This window comes from Protopterus annectens, chromosome 4.part0 (genome assembly GCF_019279795.1).
Source record: "Protopterus annectens isolate FY-2018-M chromosome 4.part0, PAN1.0, whole genome shotgun sequence".
Lineage (NCBI taxonomy): Eukaryota > Metazoa > Chordata > Ceratodontiformes > Protopteridae > Protopterus > Protopterus annectens.
This window is the reverse complement of record NC_056733.1, coordinates 876638176-876658896: the sequence shown is the minus strand read 5'-3', so window position 1 is coordinate 876658896 and position 20721 is coordinate 876638176. Positions and strand designations below refer to the sequence as shown.

General features: G+C 40.8%; 1 protein-coding gene across 2 annotated transcripts in view; it reads left to right on the top strand.

Annotated features, from left to right (window-relative positions):
* LOC122799642 (glutathione hydrolase 5 proenzyme-like) overlaps window positions 1-20721 on the top strand; it is a 739199-nt gene that overhangs the window by 339619 nt on the left and 378859 nt on the right. For both annotated transcript variants that reach the window (XM_044068836.1, XM_044068835.1), the window contains exon 3: window positions 1667-1762. In XM_044068836.1, the coding sequence (XP_043924771.1) occupies window positions 1667-1762 (96 nt within the window). The remainder of the gene's footprint in view (window positions 1-1666; window positions 1763-20721) is intronic.

The window sequence follows — 20721 nt, the reverse complement described above, 5'->3', positions numbered from 1 at the left end:
TTTCTGAGTAGTTAGGGAAGAGAATGCTGTTGCTAGCGTTATATTTCACTGCTGTGTGGAATAAGATCGCAGCTATTTAAGGGGATGCTGTAAGCATAAAACACAAGTAGGTTTAGGTGTATTCAGATAATAACCTTGTGTATAAGTGAATTTCAGTTCAATATTATTTTTTCTGGGCTGTTCTGGCCTTGTGGAAATGCTTGCTTCTAGAGCGCGGACTTCAGAGGGTGGCCAGGGGAGGTTACAGGGCTACAGGGCAGTACCTTGTGTATAAGTGAGTTTCAGTTCAATAGTATTTTTTCTGGGTTGTTCTGGCCTTGTGGAAACGCTTGCTTCTAGAGCGCGGACTTCAGAGGGTGGCCAGGGGAGGTTACAGGGCTACAGGGCAGTACCCCTAAGATGTATCTACGTCTTTGGATTCCGACACAGCAGGAGTGCCCAATCCACCTACTTCATATGTTTGGAATGTGGGAAGAAACTGGAGCACCCAGAGTAAACCCACACAAACACAGGGAAGACATGCAGACTCTGTACAGAAGGCACCAAAGCTGAGAATCGATCCAGGGAACCTCTTGATGTGAGGTGACAACACTATCCGTTGTGCCACTGTGATGCCCCCAATCAGTACTCCTGTCATGACAATAAATGCTTGTTGTTGCACTCTTTCCCAATTGTCTGATGATGTCCACTGTGATGAACAAAATTACTCACATTCTTTTGAACAGAGAGATTTTTGCATTTTCTGAATCTCCTTGATCACCCACTTATGTGCCAGACCCGCTCCCCCTTCTTCCTGATTTGGTCTACTGTGTTTTCTGTGAGTCCAGTTTCCTAACGATTTGTTACATTCCTAGTTTCCCACATATCTTGCCATAAGATAAGAAATATCCAGAAGCTTATCGCACACCAAGGCAGCTAACAAAGTTGTAGCAATTTCTTTGTTTGTCATCTCTGTTAAAGTCAGCTTTTAAGTAAACTACTTGAAACGTATTCGTTAAAGTTGATACTGCCTTTGCATAAGTAACACCACCTATAACGGATACAGTGGAGATGTGGTTTAGCTCATTCCAGAGCAGCCTTGGATAGGATTCTGCAGACAATGGGGTGCTGTGCTTTTCTGAACAGGAGGGGAGTGTCTTTGTTGCTACCAAGCCCTGTGTTGTGGTGAACTTGAGTAGTAGTATCCCCTTCTGTATTTGCCAGGGGCAGGAAGGGGTCAAACTTGAGAAGGGACTATAGAGGTATTACAGCAACAGCTTTCCTTAAGGCATGTAAGGTACTTGTTTCCATGCATTATACATTTTGAGGGCCCACACCATTGAAGAAACCACTTCCTCAGGGCAAAAGTCACTTCATAATTTCTTACTAGGCTAGCTGCCCTTGTGGACCATTGCCTACCAAATTACCCCATGTAAGAATTATAACCCTGTACCTTGTGTCTGTAAAGTAAACACCTTAACTATTAAACCAACCTCCCACTTCATTATTAATTTGGGCAGCAGATGACTCCCAAGTAAGAAATGCACTTTGTTTTGGTGTGATGAGTATGTTGATTCAGTCTTTTGAGATTGGGAGTATGTCAAACGTGTATAAATGAACATAGATTTGAATCCATGTTAAACACTTTAACAGTCTCTCCTTACTTTTTGTCTCCTGTTATTCCCAGGTAACATTGAAATCATTAATGCTCGAGAAACGGCACCTCAGAATGTGATTCAAAATTTGACTCAAAACTGTTCATCAGAATTTGCCTTCAAAATAGGTACAGTACCAAACAATGAATATTAAAAGATGCAATTAAAGAGCAGATCTCTCAAGCCCTGCAGTTTGGTATAAGCAGCAGTATAAATGGAGGTTTCAGATTTGTACACCAACCTGTATTACTGCTGCTTGTTAGAAATGTTATGTAGTTTGTGCCATATCGATTGTTAATCATTGTGTTCCAATCACGTTATAATTAGTTATGCAGTTATCAATAAGAATACATAAATAAACTGTGTACAACTTTGGACACAGTTTCCATATTTCAGTTGGTTTAACCTTTTTTGTTTAATTTCACTTGGTCTTACTGTGGCCTCACATGTAATCTGGTATATACTCTAAAACTGCACAGTACGTTGTCTGGTATTCAGCTTAAACTACGTGCGTTACTTATATAAATCACAAGCACTTACACGGTGAACATGTGATTGTAGTGTTATGTGGTGGTGTCACCCAGCTGATAATGCTGCTAATTGTTCTGAAGATGAAAATAAGACTTTGGATGGGTAATGATACCTCATGAGCATTGATTTTTGCATGGTGGCTTATCTAAGCCTGCCTACACTGCAAAAGATGAAAGGTTAATATTGGCAGCTCAAAATAGTGGACTACATACACATTGGTTTACAAAATCCATTGAACATGTGAGAGAAACAGACAAATGTTGGTTTTGTAAAACAGAATTGGAAACAGTTGCACACCTTGCTGCTGGTTGTGATATACTGATGGCAGAAGGACTGTATACTGAAAGGCATAATAATGTGGCAAGACTGTTGCCCTGGGGATTGTGCAGACATTATAATATTGAAGTAGCTGCAAAACACTGGAAACATGAGACACAAAGCATCATAGAAAATGAAGTTTATATGACATGGGATCATCCATTACCACCAGTTCAAAAAAATATATGCAAGAGAACCAGATATAGTAGTCCATGAAGAGAAGACAAAAGTAGCATTGATTATTGAAATTGCTACATCCAGTGATTACAGTGTCTTATGTACAGAGAGAGACAGAGTCATAAAGTACCAACATTTGCAGGCAGAAACGAGGGCAGTGTGGAAGAAAGATACCCAGATACTTCCAGTAGTAGTAGGAGAAACATGTCTTGTAAAAATGAATTTACAGCCGTACTTAGATATGTTACTAGCGTTCGAAAGACATGCGTGCGTAAATGGGCGTGCCTTCGTTGAAGGTTGGGCGTCGAGCTGGCACCTCGGCGTTTCATAAAAAAAAAATCTACTGCCAATCATTAGTGACCAGAGTTCCGCTGTGGCGACCCCTTACCGGGAAAAAGCCAAAAGACAAACAATAACTTAGATATGTTACTGGGCACATTGCGGGTGCTGCGAAGAGCACTTCTGGCTAACATCAAAGATTGAAACAATACTAATTTCATGAACTTTAATCCTACTATGACTTAGGAATGGGGTCCATTCCCGCCATGGTATTAGAAACCCAAAAGACTTGCAGAAATTAAAAAAAAAACAAACAAAAAAAAACAGGGTCAATATGTACACTGTGGCTTATCAGATATATGCCTGCCTGCACTCCAGGGTTAGGATGTGTGCACTGTGACATATCTGATATATGCCTGCCTGCACTCCAGGGTTAGGATGTGTGTGCTGTGACATATATGAAAAATGCCTGCCTGCACTCCAGGGTTAGGATGTGTGCACTGTGACATATCCGATATATGCCTGCCTGCCTGCACTCCAGGGTTACGATGTGTGCACTGTGACATATCTGATGTATGCCTGCCTACACTCCAGGGTTCGGATGTGTTCACTGTGACATACTTGACATATGTCTGCCTGCACTGCAGGGTTAGGATGTGTGCACTGTGACATATCTGACATATGTCTGCCTGCACTCCAGGATTAGGATGTGTGCACTGTGACATATCCGATATATGCCTGCCTGCACTCCAGGGTTAGGATGTGTGCACTGTGACATATCTGATACATGCCTGCCTACACTACAGGGTTAGAATGTGTGCACTGTGACATATCTGATATATGCCTGCCTACACTCCAGGGTTAGGATGCGTGCACTGTGACATATCTGACATATGCCTGCCTGCACTCCAGGGTTAGGATGTGTGCACTGTGACATATCTGATATATGCCTGCCTACACTCCAGGGTTAGGATGTGTGCACTGTGACATATCTGATATATGCCTGCCTACACTCCAGGGTTAGGATGTGTGCACTGTGACATATCTGATATATGCCTGCCTACACTCCAGGGTTTGGATGGTGTGACATACCTGACATATGTCTGCCTGCACTCCAGGGTTAGAATGTGTGCACTGTGACATATCTGACATATGCCTGCCTGCACTCCAGGATTAGGATGTGTGCAATGTGACATATCTGATATATGCCTGCCTGCACTCCAGGGTTAGGATGTGTGCACTGTGACATATCTGATATATGCCTGCCTAAACTCCAGGGTTAGGATGTGTGCACTGTGACATATCTGACATATGCCTGCCTGCACTCCAGGGTTAGGATGCGTACACTGTGACATATCTGATACATGCCTGCCTGCACTCCAGGGTTAGGATGCATACAGTGTGACATATCTGATATATGTTTGCCTGCAATCTAGGGTTAGGATGCGTGCACTGTGACATATCTGATACATGCCTGCCTGCACTCCAGGGTTAGGATGCGTGCACTATGTCTGCCTGCACTCCAGGGTTAGGATGCGTGCACTGTGACATATCTGATATATGCCTGCCTACACTCCAGGGTTACGATGTGTGCAGTGTGACATATCTGATATATGCCTGCCTACACTCCAGGGTTAGGATGTGTGCACTGTGACATATCTGACATATGCCTGCCTGCACTCCAGGATTAGGATGTGTGCACTGTGACATATCTGATACATGCCTGCCTACACTCCAGGGTTAGGATGTGTGCACTGTAACATATCTGACATATGCCTGCCTGCACTCCAGGGTTAGGATGTGTGCACTGTGACATATCTGATATATGCCTGCCTACACTCCAGGGTGCGGATGTGTTCACTGTGACATACCTGACATATGTCTGCCTGCACTCCAGGGTTAGGATGTGTGCACTGTGACATATCTGACATATGCCTGCCTGCACTCCAGGATTAAAATGTGTGCACTGTGACATATCTGATACATGCCTGCCTACACTCCAGGGTTAGGATGTGTGCACTGTGACATACCTGATATATATCTGCCTATACTCTTTGACCAGGATGATTGTATATCTCTGATAGTATTAGTCATCCTGCGGCTTTTGTTTTTTTTTTCCCTCCTACTAGTCTGTTAAATACAAGATTTTGGAAACATTCTGGCCTGAATTAACCCATTAGGACTTAAAAAGTAAAAAAAAGTCATGGGTGTTCAGAAGCCCTGTAAAACAGTAAAACACTGGTATGTCCTTAAGGGGTCTTTACATATGTCCCGTGGACAGGTTTAGGATATTATACAATGAAGACCCTAGCTTGGTTGGGTCCTTCTTGCAGTTTTCACTGAATGGTTTGTCTGTTCGATCCTTTTTACCCTGTGGTTTGGATGCTTTATTATTTTTCTTATTTTTTAGTGATCTGTCTGTTGATTTTTATTAGCTGGTTATTTGGATCAGTTCTGAAGTACACTGTTGCCTTTTAAAATTGAGCATGGCACTGGTGATGTGTCCATGTTTGTTTCCTCTGCTGAAAAGACTGTTAGTAACTCTTCCTTTCTCTTCATCATTCAGCTTTATAGTAATGCATGCAGATTGTGACTTGACATTCAAATGGGTAGGAATGGCACTAGATGTGGTTTACACCATTTTAAGTTACTGACTTATATTCAGTAACCATAGCTGCATGGCACTATTCAGAGATGTGCAGGAGCTGCATAGAGTAAAAACTCATTAGCAGTTCTTTTGCATGTTTCCAAATCACACAAGTAGTGCAAATTTGCAGTAGAATTTTTCCTAGCAACCCATGCAGCTCTGTTGCACAATTACCTACAAGACAAACCTTTAGTGTGCACACACACACACACACACACACACACACACACACACACACACACACACACACACACACACACACACACACACACTCACACTCACACTCACACACACACACATACACACACACACACACACACACACACACACACACACAGTCACATAGATACCAGACAATTTCACAAACACAGACATGCACACACACATCGATAGTCTGTTTTGCTCCCCCTACACACGCACGCACATGCATGCATGCACACGTGTGCACACTCAGTCTCATATGCATTATATGCCGCAGTGCTAACTGACCCATTACTTAATAGTGGGTGAATGCTGAACTGTAGCATGTTCATCCACAATGCTGAGCTCTGAAATAGCTAATTAGAAAGAGTTTTTGAAGTACTCTACAAGTTTTCTGATCCCTGAGTAAGGCTTTGGGGAAGTTACATTAGCCATGCCCCTTGACTGCAATATTTGCATGTGGCATTATCCAGTAGACTGCTGTAATACTGCTAGTCTTAGGCTTCATGGTGATCTAATGCTGTAAGCCTTAGGCTTCATGGTGCTGTAATGTTGCAAGCCATACACTTCATGGTGCTCTAACGCTGCTAGCCTTAGGCTTCATGGTGCTCTAACTCTGCTAGCCTTAGGCTTCATGGTGCTCTAACGCTGCTAGCCATAGGCTTCATGGTGCTCTAACGCTGCTAGCCTTAGGCTTTATGGTGCTGTAACGCTGCTAGCCTTAGGCTTCATGGTGCTGTAACGCTGCTAGCCTTAGGCTTCATGGTGCTCTAACTCTGCTAGCCTTAGGCTTCATGGTGCTCTAACTCTGCTAGCCTTAAGCTTCATGGTGCTCTAACGCTGCTAGTCTTAGGCTTCATGGTGCTGTAACACTGCTAGCCTTAGGCTTCATGGTGGTGTACTTCTACTAGCCTTCAGCTTCATGATGCTGCAGCTCTGCTAGCCTTCAGCTTCATGGTGCTGTAACACTGCTAGCCTTAGGCTTCATGCTGCTGTAATGCTGCTAGCCTTAGGCTTCCTGGTTTCTGTAGCTCTGCTAGCCTTAGGCTTCATGTTGCTGTAATGCTGCTAGCCTTAGGCTTCCTGGTTTCTGTAGCTCTGCTAGCCTTAGGCTTCATGGTGCTGTAGCACTGCTAGCCTTAGGCTTCATGGTGCTGTAGCGCTGCTAGCCTTAGGCTTCATGGTGCTGTAATGCTGCTAGCCTTAGGCTTCATGGTGGTGTACTTCTACTAGCCTTCGACTTCATGATGCTGCAGCTCTGCTAGCCTTTGGCTTCATGGTGCTGTAACGCTGCTAGCCTTAGACTTCATGGTGCTGTAGCACTACTAGCCTTAGGCTTCATGGTGCTGTAGCACTTCTATCCTTAGGCTTCATGGTGCTGTAGCACGGCTAGCCTTAGGCTTCATGGTGCTGTAGCACTGCTAGCCTTAGGCTTCATGGTGCTGTAACGCTGCTAGCCTTAGGCTTCATGTTGCTGTAACGCTGCTAGCCTTAGGCTTCCTGGTTTCTGTAGCTCTGCTAGCCTTAAGCTTTGTGGTGTTGTACTACTGCTAGCTTTAGGCTTCATGGTGCTGTAGGGCTGCTTGCCTTAGGGTTCACGGTGTTGTAGCTCTGTTTGCCATAGACTTCATGGTGCTGTAATGCTGCTAGCCTTAGGCTTCATGATGTTGTACTGCTGTGGTGATCTGTGAGTCAAACACTGGTAGCATATTGTGAGTAACCCTGCTAGTTAAAGGGTTGCACAGTGCTGTGCTTCTGAATACCCCTTTGTATTTTGTCAGCTTTCTGTAGTGCTGTAGATGAAGCTTAATGTGACATTTTGTTTAGGCTTTGTTTTTTTTTTTTGGGGGGGGGGGGCATTTTTATTCAAAGTTAGGCAGGTAGAATTTTAGATGATTAGTTCACTTTTACACGCCAGATACTGGATGGATAGTACTTTGGCTGCAGTACTAACAGATGGGCGATTAGTAAATAGACTGTACATCTGCTGTTATATGGTTAGTGTACTGCAGAAAGGACGGAAGGTTGCACCTACCAGTAGCCCTATGTACCTTTCATCCTCATGGCACAGTAAAGAGAGCATTCTGAAGGGTGAGGTCATGGTATAAGTTAAGGTGAGACTGAGGTTGTGTTAAAGGTGCATAAGAAGACAGTAGGAGGTGTGCATTGAAAACTTACAGTACGACCAGCTGTAGGAAGAAGAGGCGATACTATAACAATGGCATGCTGTCTATCAAACTTTGCCACATGCAGCTGTAAGCATGTAGTAATGCCTGATACAGTAGGCATTAGTGGGGAAATAAAGGACCAGCCTGGGCTGCTTCTACATTCCTGGAAGGTCTGTTATTTCTCCTATAACTTCCACCCTGGAAGGCATTACAGCATTTAGATAATGGGTAAACTTGTTTCATAATGACTTGTAGTATTAGTATATATTTTTTAATATACTTTTGATGTAAAATGATTTTTCCAGGTAATGTTTCGTATTAGCTGTTGCATATGAAGCTGCTGTTGGAGAAAGTATTTTACATCCAGAATTTAAGTTATTTACATATTCAGTGTCAACATACACAGACAGACACACATACACAACTATACCACAAATGTGTCCAGCAATTACAGCCACTTTCTTGACTGAAAACACCTCAGATGTTTCCTAATGATGAAGTGGATGACAAAAATAAAAATAACCCTCCCAGACCTCTTGACTGTCCCTGATTTTGCAGAATGTCTCCGAGTTTGCCCCATATTCTTGCACTTTCCCTTGGTAAATGAAGATTAGTCAGTCAATAAATCCAGATGTTATTGTTTCATAATTATTATTGTTCAGATAGAGCTTGTTGATGGAAAGTCTCTTGCTGTATATCTGCCCCGAACTCTTGAGCAAAGAAGATGAGAGGTATGCACACACTGCCTCTCTCACACGCACACACACACACACACACACACACACACACACACACACACACACGCACACACGCACACACACACACACACACACACACACACACACACACACACACACACACACACACACACACTCACTCACTCACTCTCTCACTCTTAATTGCATTACCTTTTTCTTTTTCCCCCCACCTTGCTAAAAGCTGTTTTTTAAACCACGCTTAACCATTAGAAAGTAAAACGGCAAGTTCTTCTAACTGCTCTTGCAGTTACTTTTTGTAAGTTGACTTTATTTTATTTATTTTTATTTTATTTTCTGCTTGCTAATCAGCAAAAGTGCGTTTAGCCAGCATATAAAATGGAAGCCATTTGCTTTTTTTTTTCTCTCTCCAATCTGAGCTTTAAAGTAGCTTATATGCTGCCATGAAGCTACAGACTGTTTTTTTACTGAGTGATATCTGTACATTATTACTTTGTTGGAGAAAGTTTCACCCATTATCAGAGTACGTACTGCTGAGAGGGTTAATCTATATAATGGGATTCATAATATAACAGTGTATAATCTATACATGCTTGGAACACATCTGTTAAAACATATAAGGTTGGAGGGAATAGAAAAAAACATGTTACCTCACAACCACAGGCGCATCTCTCTGAGTAGTAGCATTTACTTTTATTGAAAGCCTGTTTTATTGACATTTTGTGAAGCTGCACAACCAATCAAAATTACAGTTGGTCAATCTGCATTGTAGCCCACTGTCATTATATTCACTGTAGTATGCCTTTGATCATGATTGTGTGACTGTTGAGTAAGTATACGTAAGTGGTGTGAGGGTGGTACCGTCCATGCAGTGTGTATTTTATGATTGTGGAAGTATGGTTCTAGTGCTTGTCTGTTTGTTTAGAGGGCTTGTAGACTTGTGTGTGAGTGAGTGGCAATGTTTTAATTAATGTTGCAGGATTTGTTTGGTGTGTGTTTGCCATTAGTGATTGATTAGGTTACCTTTTGGTGCTGGTTTTGGAGTGTGTGGTGTTTTTGTTTTTTGATGTAATGTGTTTCACCTTTAGGTGCTTTTCAGTGAATGGGTGTTTGATGTGCTGTATATGATGTGTGTAGTGTGGATTTAATGCATTTTCGGTGTGTGTAAATATTTACAGAGAGATAACAGGGGTTATTGCTTAATACGTGGCATGACCAGTATTGTAGGGTTAGGGAACAAATTGCATGTCACCTTTGCATTTCCTAGGTGTAACTGAAAGCAGTCAATTAACCAGGGCTGCTCTATGTTTGTGTCCTTTGCCAGAGGTCTAGAGTGTTTCTGCTTGAATCCAAGACATCCAAAGCAAAAAGTGAACTGAGACAATAAATATATTTTGAGTTTTATCTGCACTTTTCAACTGTATTTAATTGAATTTCAGCATTATATTCTGGCCTTTTTTTACTGTTTTTACTTTTGGTGGCTGCTTCATTCTCTACCCTTGTTTTGCACTGTAGTGTTACTTAGCATATACTCGATTCAAACCTGCTGAATCTAGCCTGTATTGATACACTTGAGCACTAATCACGCCACCTTACATTAAGAAAGGCTTCCCTGTACCCTTGTGACAGAAGAGTGTGGGTCCAGCCTTGTCTAAGCTGGAGATCCCTAGAGGAAGGGTCATTGTGTGATATGCTGTTCATAGATTAGCTTAAAAATGTTTAATTTCACCTATATTTAAGCCTTACATTAGGTGAAACTGCACACTGCACAGCAGGGGGTTAGCAGTGCCCTGTATAGAAGCAAACATCGATGTCTGTCAGTAAAACCCTCCCAAGCTTCCCTGCTGCATTGTAGACAACTCAGCTGTGCACTGAGTAGCTTTGCCACAGTTTTTCACCCCCCAACCTTCAATAGAATAAGCCCCCTTGTTAATCCTAGAGCAAAAACTGATCTTACTGGCCCACGCCTTAATAGTATTTATGGTATTACCTGCTATAAAGGACGGTCAGTTTCCCACCATTTCTCTGGCCAGCCTGATTGGCATAGGCATTCTGAGAAAATGTAGTAATTGTATCATGTGTACTGAGAACCACCTATTCCTAAAGCACACAAATACAGTATGTGGGAGATGTAATTATACCATGAAATTGGAATCAGTTCTCTCATGCAACAACAAACAGGACATCAAACAGGTTGTCAGCATACACACCTCTCCTCTTGCACAAGATAAGGTCATGACATACAAACCCATATACGTGGAGGTACTCACTAGAAGCCTGCCAAAACATCAGAGACTTTCCAGGCACAAACCACTTGCATACACCGCAACACAAATGGCAACCACTACACATAACAGCACACATACCAGTGTCCTAGCAAATAAGACTGTAAGGCAAAACACCCCAAAACCAAATGTCTTGGTCATAGGCGACTCAATAGTGAGATGCACAGATGTCCCCCTAACCAGGCCGGACAAGGAGAAGGTCACAGTTAGCTGCCTGTCAGGTAAATCTTAAGAAATTATGGCTGTAATCTTTTCATGAGAGAGCATTATTGCAATCATCATATATTTTTTTTTCATTTTGGAGAAATAAAAGCATTGCACCCAGACCCCAGCCTTGTGAATGAGAGAGAGATGGAGCACCGGCTACAGCCCAGATGGCCCATATTTAAGTAGCAGAGTGGATGTCTGGGGAACCGAGCAGGAGAGGATAAATTTGAATGGTCATTACTAGCTTGCTTGTCCTTTCCAGAAGAGTCTTCTTGACTCACAACATTGTCAGGACTGAGTGGCTAATGCCAGCTTGCCCACCCTTGGGGGTGGGACTAGTAAATGTTTCACCAAATGCAAGAAGAGGCTTACAAGTAATGAAAATACAGCCCCAGCCAGAGAAGTGGGCTTTGCTTACCAAGCTGGAAATGGTACCTTCATTATGTTAGTTGTGGGAACACTCACATGCCATAGAAGGGCATAGTAGACAGAGGCCGCTACAGTGATATGTGACATAATGACCCATGTGAACCATCAATGGATGCAGTTGGGGCCTAAGTTGGAAAGACCTTCATTGCTCCAAACACGAGATACGAGGAAGTACATAAAATCCCATGCTTTCCTGGATGATGGGGAGCAAATGTGCTCAAGACTGATACTGGGGAGGGGATACATGATCAGCACGCATGATGGGAAAAATAGCATTAACACAAAAAAAAAACAGAAGCGTGGTCACCACTGTGCTTCTCCAAATAAATAAATGCTATAACACTAACTATTTTTTATTATAGTAAGGTTAAGTAAAGTACAGAAAATTAGTTTCATTTATAAAGAAAGTTAAACCGTACAAAATTATACAAGACAATGTAATGAAATAAGCATTTTTATGTACGCACTTTGCTTCTTTGTTTAGCTGAAGTTAATATAGTAATACTTTGAAAATACAGCACGACGTGCAACTGAGAGGATAAATACTGAGGCTGGCGTGAGTAACTCCCATCACATCTAGTAATTCTTAATTTAAGTCAAAAACTACTCCAAAAATTGGGCCAAATGATGTGATACAAAAGTATGAAGATTCCCAGTGTACAGAATTTGCTTATGTGGCAACTGTGTATTATTGGAGAATGTGTATATGTGGTGACTGTGCATCAATGTATAAAGTGTATATGTGGTAAGACTGTATAGACAGCATTGTGTATATGTTGCAACTGTGTATCAACATAAGATGTGTATACAATGTGTATATGTTGCAACTGTGTATCGACATAAGATGTGTATACAATGTGTATATGTTGCAACTGTGTATCGACATAAAATGTGTATATGTGGTGACTGTATTGACATAGAATGTGTATATGTGATGACTGTGTATCGATGTATATATATGTTATGACTTTGCCAACGTAGAATGTGTAAATGTGGGGACTTTGTATAGGCAAGAATGTGTATGTGTTGCAACTGTGTGTCGACATAAGATGTATATATGTGGTGACTGTATATCAGTGTTGGATGTGTATATACTGTGACTTATCAATGTAGAATGTGTATATTTGGTGACACTATCGATGCAGAATGTATATATGTATCGACGTAGAATATGTATATGTGACGACTGTATTGACGTAAAATGTGTATATGTGGTGCATCAAAGTAGGCTATGTATATGTAACTGTGTATTGATGTAGAATGTGTTTATTTGGCGATTCTGAATAGACAGGAATGTGTATATGTTGCAACTGTGTATCGACATAAGATGTATATATGTGGTGATATATATGTGGTGACTGTGTCGAAGCAGAATGTGTATATGTGGTGACCGTGTATCAGCATAGGATGTGTATATGTTGTGACTGTATCTACGTAGAATGTGCATATGTGGCAACTGTATCTACATTGAATGTGTATATGTGGCAACTGTATTGACTGAGAAAAGTGTGTATGTGGCGACTGTATTGACTGAGAAAGTGTGTATGTGGTGACTGTATAGTCAGAGAATGTGTATATATTGTGACTGTGACGCTTCACTGATTGTGTGAGAGGAGCGGAGAATCTTTTGATGGTATGTGAACCTAGCTTGGAATCGGGGACGAGTGAAATAGATAACGCCAGCATGTCTAATTTAACGGAGGAGTTGCACCAACTGGAACTTAGCTTTTTGAAGTTAAAAAGACTTCAAATGCAACGCCAGCATTTTGAGGCGTGCCTTGCAAAGAGAATAGTGCCGCGTGGACTAAGAATACTCAAGATGCCTACTTCAGGTAATAACTTCCCGGAACTCTTGTATAAATGGCAGCAGCTCAACTTAGAGTTGAGCTTTAACTACATGAGACTGCTAATTGATTTTCACGCGACCGAGGAAGATACATTGAGACTGTCAGTTAACCAACTTTATGACAATATAAAAAAGAAGTATACTAGTGACATTATAGATATTAGACTTGATAGACTTTTAGACGATGTTTTGCTTTTCGAAAAAAGGTTACTGGAACAAAAGAAAAGTAAAATATTGAGAGATGTTAAAGACTTTAAAAATAACCATGTTTTTACTTGGCCTAGGCCAAATAGTAATGGAAATGGTATGAATGGGATGAGTATTGTGAACAATGGTACTGATGTTAATAATTTGAACCATATTAGAACATAGACCTCATACAAAATGTTTGGATAATGATACAACTGTTTTGAATTATATGACTGTAGTTGATGCTACTAATAATGCCGTTGTGCCTATAGCCACCACTAGTTCGTCTATGTCTAACAGTACTGATAGATCAGATAGTCATATGGGATCTAGTAATACTGCAAGACATACAGAGGCGGTATCAAATGCAATGGGGAATGTGGCTGTGGAACCAGTGGTAAGGAGGAAGACGTTAGTACATGATGTTCCCCCCGTTAATTCTAACCAGCAGTCTCCTCATATCCCTTTCCCCATAGCGCAGCAACAACGCCTAGGGAGACAGAGGTCGATGAACAGGGGCAGACACAAGAGGAAAGGGTCAGGCAGCGAACAACAAGGACCCACATTGAAAAAAATGTGGGAGAGAACTGGGACACTCTGATAGTTAATATCTCCCAGAGAGCCCTAAATCAATATGAGGAACAAGTACTTAACAAGGGTTTGAGCTTTATTCCAACTAGTCATGGTGACTTGGTAGATTCAATTATAGACGTCAAGCTATTTGTTAGGAATCTGCAACTTAAATTGGATTTTGGAATGGATGACAAGAAAGAACTGGTGGACAGGTTTCGTCCTAATAGTTTATATACACCCCAGTTACATCCATTATTAGATACTTTTTGTATAATTGTAGAAAAGGATATATATACCTACTATGAGAAAGGGAGGAAACCTAGGTATACAAGTAATTTGAGTTTCCCTCAGAGACAAGCATTGAACTCACTTAGAACAGACCCTAGTATCATCATTAGACCAGCCGATAAGGGAGGACCCTTAGTTGTGATGGATACTAGTGGATATTTGGACAGTATGTATGAACATTTGAATAATGATGTATATTACTTGGAAATTAATATGGAGCTAGTAAGAGACAAGGTGTTTAGAGTGTACAGTATGTTAGATGATCTATTGTTATCGAAAGATATTTCTATGGAGTTATACAATTATTTAAAAGTGTCTAATCCACATCTACCAATCATACAGGGTCTCCCGAAGGTACATAAGTCACCACAGAAACCACCTATGAGACCAATTGTTGCAGCACAAGGCTGGCTTACAGAACCTATGTCTGCATTTGTTGAGTATTTTACCCGACCTCTAGTAGATAGTGTCTCACATGTTCTTAAAGATAGTAAACAATTCCTTTTGGAACTGTATGGATATATGAAAAATCTAGATGTTACTAGAGAATACTTATTGGTCACCCTGGATGTAGTCAGTCTCTTTACGGTGATTCCAAATAATACAGGAGTCTTATATTTACAGCGATTTTTACATTCTAGATCAAACTATTCAGATGATAGGATAGATTTGATATGTCTATTTATGGAGACTATACTTTGTAACAATGTGTTTATGTTTGCTGATTCAATATATTCGCAGAATGATGGCGTAGCTATGGGCACACCTTGTGCCAATAGCTACGCCAACATTGTTATGGCCTATTGGGAAGATATGTTCCTATTTGAATCCAGCATTTTTAAGGAAAAGGTTGGTTTTTATAAGAGGTTCGTGGATGACCTCTTTTTCATTTGGTTGGGTGACCCCAACAGTTTGGTGATGTTTGTGGAGGAGATTAATAACTCTACTGACTTCTTAAGATTTACACTAAACTACTCCAGTGAATGTATTTCTTTCCTGGATGTGAACATCGTCAAGCTACCTTGTGGATTGTTGAATACATCAATACATCGCAAATTGTGCTACAGGAATAGCCTACTACATAGAGACAGTATGCACCCCAGATATGTGTTTAATAATGTAATGAAAGGACAGTTAATGAGAGCATCCAGGTTGAATCCTAGTGAAGATGGTTACCTAGAAGAAATAGTTAAACTGAAATCTATGTTTCTCAAGAGAGGATATAGTGAGACTGTTTTTGATAGAATGACTTTAGAAGTGGATGATCTTAGACCTACATCCGCTAGACCTTATTTTGCGGAGGCTTTTGAGAGGGATGGTATAGGTCCAGAGGAAACACACCAACCACCTAGAGTACCTATGTTTTACACCAAAGATGCAACTTATATCAGAGGCCTATTGACTAAACACTGGGAAATACTTAGATTAGATCATGATATCGGTGAACTAATAGGCCCTGAACCGAAGATAGCTTACAAGAATAAGCCTAATTTGAAGAGTATGCTATGCTATAGGACTTTGACACATGGAAATGTTAAACACTGTGATCATGCATATAATACTGAACTGTGTGGAAGATGTAATCAGTGTAGTTTAGTTGACACCAGAACCACTTTTTTAAATCCTAACAATAACTTTGAGTATAGGTTTAGCACAGGTACAAACTGCATGAGCAAGAACGTAGTCTATTTAGCTAGGTGTCAAGCCTGTAGTTCGTTCTATATAGGGAAGACGAACAGGACTCTGAGAGAGAGAATTAGGGAACACCTCTATCATACTAGGATAGGAAGTGACAATAATGCCCTAGCTAAACATACTAAGCTCTCAGGTCCTGAGCATAATTTTATATTCTGTGTGATACAAGAGGTCGTTGAGAACATGAGAGGGGGTGATATAGTGAATTACACCCTAGAGTGTGAGATGAGGTGGATTGTGAGATGTAAGGCAGATCATCCGCCGGGTCTCAATGAGAGGGTTAATCTAAGACCTATTTTTAGGAAAAAGAGATGTCGTAAGCCCAAGTATTGACATATTTCTAACCTCATCTCTATCTTTACTGTCCTCACTATGTTCATACACCTCACACTACACTATGCAGTTATTCATATATTTATGCACAGTGTTATAACGTCAAACCATAATGTGATATATTTATGTTTGTATTTTTATGATGTTTATATATACACTGCTCTATAGTATACTATGTAGGTAAATGTGTATTTAGATTTTCTATTTGCACAGTTTATTTTAACAAATATCCTAGATGTACTATGCTATATGAGTTACTTAATTGAATTTATGTATCTGTTTAAATATTTTAACCAATGGGCTGTTGTTTAGGACTATTTAAGGTTTGAATTGTGATGGAGTAAATTGTACATCTGATGAAGCCGTAGGGTGAAAGCGCTTACGTTTTTCTAATAAACAGCTGTGTTTTTATGGACCTTGGTGTCGTGGCTTGAAGAAGTTTCAATAGGAGTGCTTTGTTTCATTTTATTTGGACATTTAACCTATTTGGTTATACTGCCATAGGACCCTGCGCATGTTATTGTGCTTTAGAATGTGTTATGTGTTGATTGTGTATCAAGGTAGAAAGTGTACTGATTGTGACTTAACATAGAATGTGTATATATGACGACTGTATCTCTGTAGAATGTGTATACGTGACGTCTGTGTATCGACATAGAATGTGTATATGTGCTGTCTGTGTATTGATGGAAAACATGTTTATGTGGTAACTGTGTATTATTGGAGAATGTGTATATGTGGTGACTCTGTATTGATGTAGACTGTGTATATATGGTGACTCTGTGTTGACAGAGAATCTGTATATGTTCCGGTGTGTATTTGCGCAGAATGTGTATATGCTGTGACTTCATACCTCTCAACTGTACAGATTTTCGCAGAATGTCCAGATTTTTGCCTCATATTTTTGGTCTGTTTTTCATACAATTGTGGTTTCTGGCAAACTAGTGGCAAATCATTGCAAATTGAAGTTAGAAAATAATGACAGACATTTTTGAGTTTGACTTCATACCCTTCAGAAAACGCATGCTAATGCAAAATCTGTTATTCGATCAACTTTGTAATTTTGTAAGAGCAATATTTAAAAATTGTCCCTATTTTTGGGCCTTTGTCCTATGTTTATTAATGGTTTTGTCCAGATTTCTTGTTCTTAAGAGGTTGAGAGGTATGGCGACTATGTATCAATAGAGACTGTGTATGTGTTGCAACTGTGCATTAAAGTAGAATGTGTATATATTGTGACTGTATCAACTTAGAATTTGTGTATGTGGCAACTGTGTCAACGTAGAATGTGTATATGTGGTGACAGTGTATTGATGGAGAACGTGTTTGCTGTGACTACTGTGTATGACTGTATCACTGTAGAATGTGTATATGTGGCGACTGTATTGACAGAGAACCTGTATATGTTGCTACTGTGTATTGATGGACAATGTGTATATGTTTATCAATGTAGAATGTGTATATAGTGGCGACTGTTGTATCAATGTTGAATGTGTATATGTGGCAACTGTGTATTGATGTATCTGTAGCAAATTTACATCCCCGGTCAATGAGACTTTGGACATTTTGTATTTGTGGAGAATGTGTATTGTATACCAGGAAGAGGACACAATGGAGTGAATGTATCTTATATACATTGTGTGTGTGTGTGTGTGTGTGTATATATATATATATATATATATATATATATATATATATATATATATGTACACACACACACACACACACACACACAAAATGTGTCTATGTGAAGAAAGTGAAACAGACTACAGAAATGGAAAAAGATGGGGACTGTTGAGGACACAATGTGCAGGAAGAGGTCCGCTGATCTCATTTATAGACTACCATTATCTACTGTGTTCTTGTATCTTTAGACACAGTAGTTCATAAGTAAGTACTAGGCTAGCTATCCTCATAAGTCATTTTAACCTAGTGAAGTTCCCTTCCAATGGTGAGAATCATGCTCTGTACCTTTTGTCTTTGAGGCAAACACCTTAATCATTACACCAACCAATGAACACTCATGGTACTAAACTGTGTGTACCCACATATGGCAGTGTGCCTTTCAGTCTGGATGTACTGGGCATGCTGATTGCCACGTTTGTCCACACCTCCCTTACCATTTTACCATTATAACACAGTACTTTTTTTTGGAATTGCAGCCATCCTAGTTATAAACAAGAGCTAGAGAAGCAACTTGGCTGATAATAAAGTGTTTTGGAATCTGTCTGGTGGTGTTGCATTTAATGTTTGTAATTACATTTTACTGAAGTATGATTTACCAAAAACGTCAAAGTGACAGTTCTATGTTTTTTGTTAGATAGTACCTGTCTCACTATGTGTATGCTTGTGTATGCACACGCGTGTATGTGCGTGTGTGTGTGTGTGTGTGTGTGTGTGTGTGTGTGTGTGTGTGTGTGTGTGTGTGTGTGAGTGTGTGAGTGTGTGTGTATTTGTGTGTGAGAGGGTGTGAAGCATGAACTGCTCAGGGACTACTCTGGCCTCTTCAACTATAAACCAAGGTTGCAACTGCTTTTTTATTTTACTTGTATTTATCTGTTTACAGGCAGAATTGCCTTGTGAGTTTTCTTTGGGCATATTTTGAGAGTGAAGATTTAAGACAAAAGTTACTGCAGGACCAAATGGTGATTGAATTAGACAAGAGAAGTATAAAAACAGTGTGGTACTGAATGCAGGCATGTTTGGTGTAATGGTTAAGGTCTTTGCCTCTCATGCACAAAGTACAAGGTTTAGTCCTGACGTCCAGCATGCATCTTCTCCCTGCTCCTATGTGGGGCTCCTCCCAAAAATTTGTTTAGTGTTTTAACCTCAGACTTGCCCAAGAATGGAGTTGTAGGCAGCAGCACAGACGTTAGGTGTTACCAGCTGGGGGAAGAGTTCTATAGACCATCTGCTTTGGGCATTAGCTGTGGTGCGTAGTAGCCACTAGATGGAAGAATATGTATTACAGACTGCATGCTGTGCCATGTTTCTCAGTGTGTAAAAATTGGCTGTAGGTGATTGGTTGTGTTGCCTAATGTCACCAAATGGACCAGTGATAAATGGTGTGAGGATCTGGCCTACTATGACCTATGCCAGGGACTCATGCTAATGGTGGGAGTGATCTGTATGCCCTATTAGGCAGTGTCTGCCCACCCTAATGCCTGGCAGCCTTGGGTCAATAAACTACTCACTGATTAGTGTCCAGTTGTGCAGCTTGGGTCACCTGGGATAGTTCAACCTCCCAAACATGTACTGTGGTTTGCTACACTCGTTATAGGTTCATTGGCAGTCCAGAGATTGGAAGTGGATGACATCCTTTGTATCCAGGAGATAATATGAAAGGACTGTGCAGCAAAGCTATTTGGCTTGAAATCCAAAGTCTACCACTCAGGAGGAGAACAGCCTAGAAATGGTTGGGAATTCTGGTGAGGGAGAGGCTGTAGACGACAGTGAGTTATGTCATTAAAATAAGTGACTGACTCATGGAAATTAGGCTTCAGTGTGAGGATATGGCCCTATTCATAATCTCAGCCTTTGTCTATGAGTCTGCGTAGAGGTATGATAAGAAAAAAGTGCATTCAGACAGCAGTTGCATGACTTACTAGATAAAACAGCACAACATGAGTTGATGAGGGGTCCCCTGAATGCACATATGGGGACAGAAAGAACAGGAAATAAAGACTGCTTGTGTCCACAGGGGTGGGGAAGCAGGAATAAAGGAGAAAGAGATTATTCTGGACTCTTGTTTGGAAAATAGCTTGATGGGACCAACATGTGGTTCAGCAAGAGAGACAGTCACATGATCATATACAAGAGTGGCCAACATACAACTCGGGTAGATTTCCTCCTAGTAATGGAAGGGCACTGGGGTAGAGTCAGCAGTTGCAAAGTCATCCCCAGTAAAATAGTCCGCTGACAGCTTAAAGCACTGGTTGCTACACTCAGCAAGTAGTGGTTAGAGAAACCTCTAAGGCTAACAGAGACTAGGCTTAAGACCTGGAAGGTGACTGAAGAGAAGACAAAAAAGTTCAGGAAAATACTCAGGGCTCTTGCACCTAAGGAAGAAGAAGAAGGGGAAATAGATGGAGCTGAAGAACAATGGCAGTGCCTCAAACGGTGTGTATAAGTGCTATAGAACAGGTACGTGGCTGAACCAGTTATGGAAATAAGGTTCATAAGGAAAGCAGGTGGTGGAATGCAGA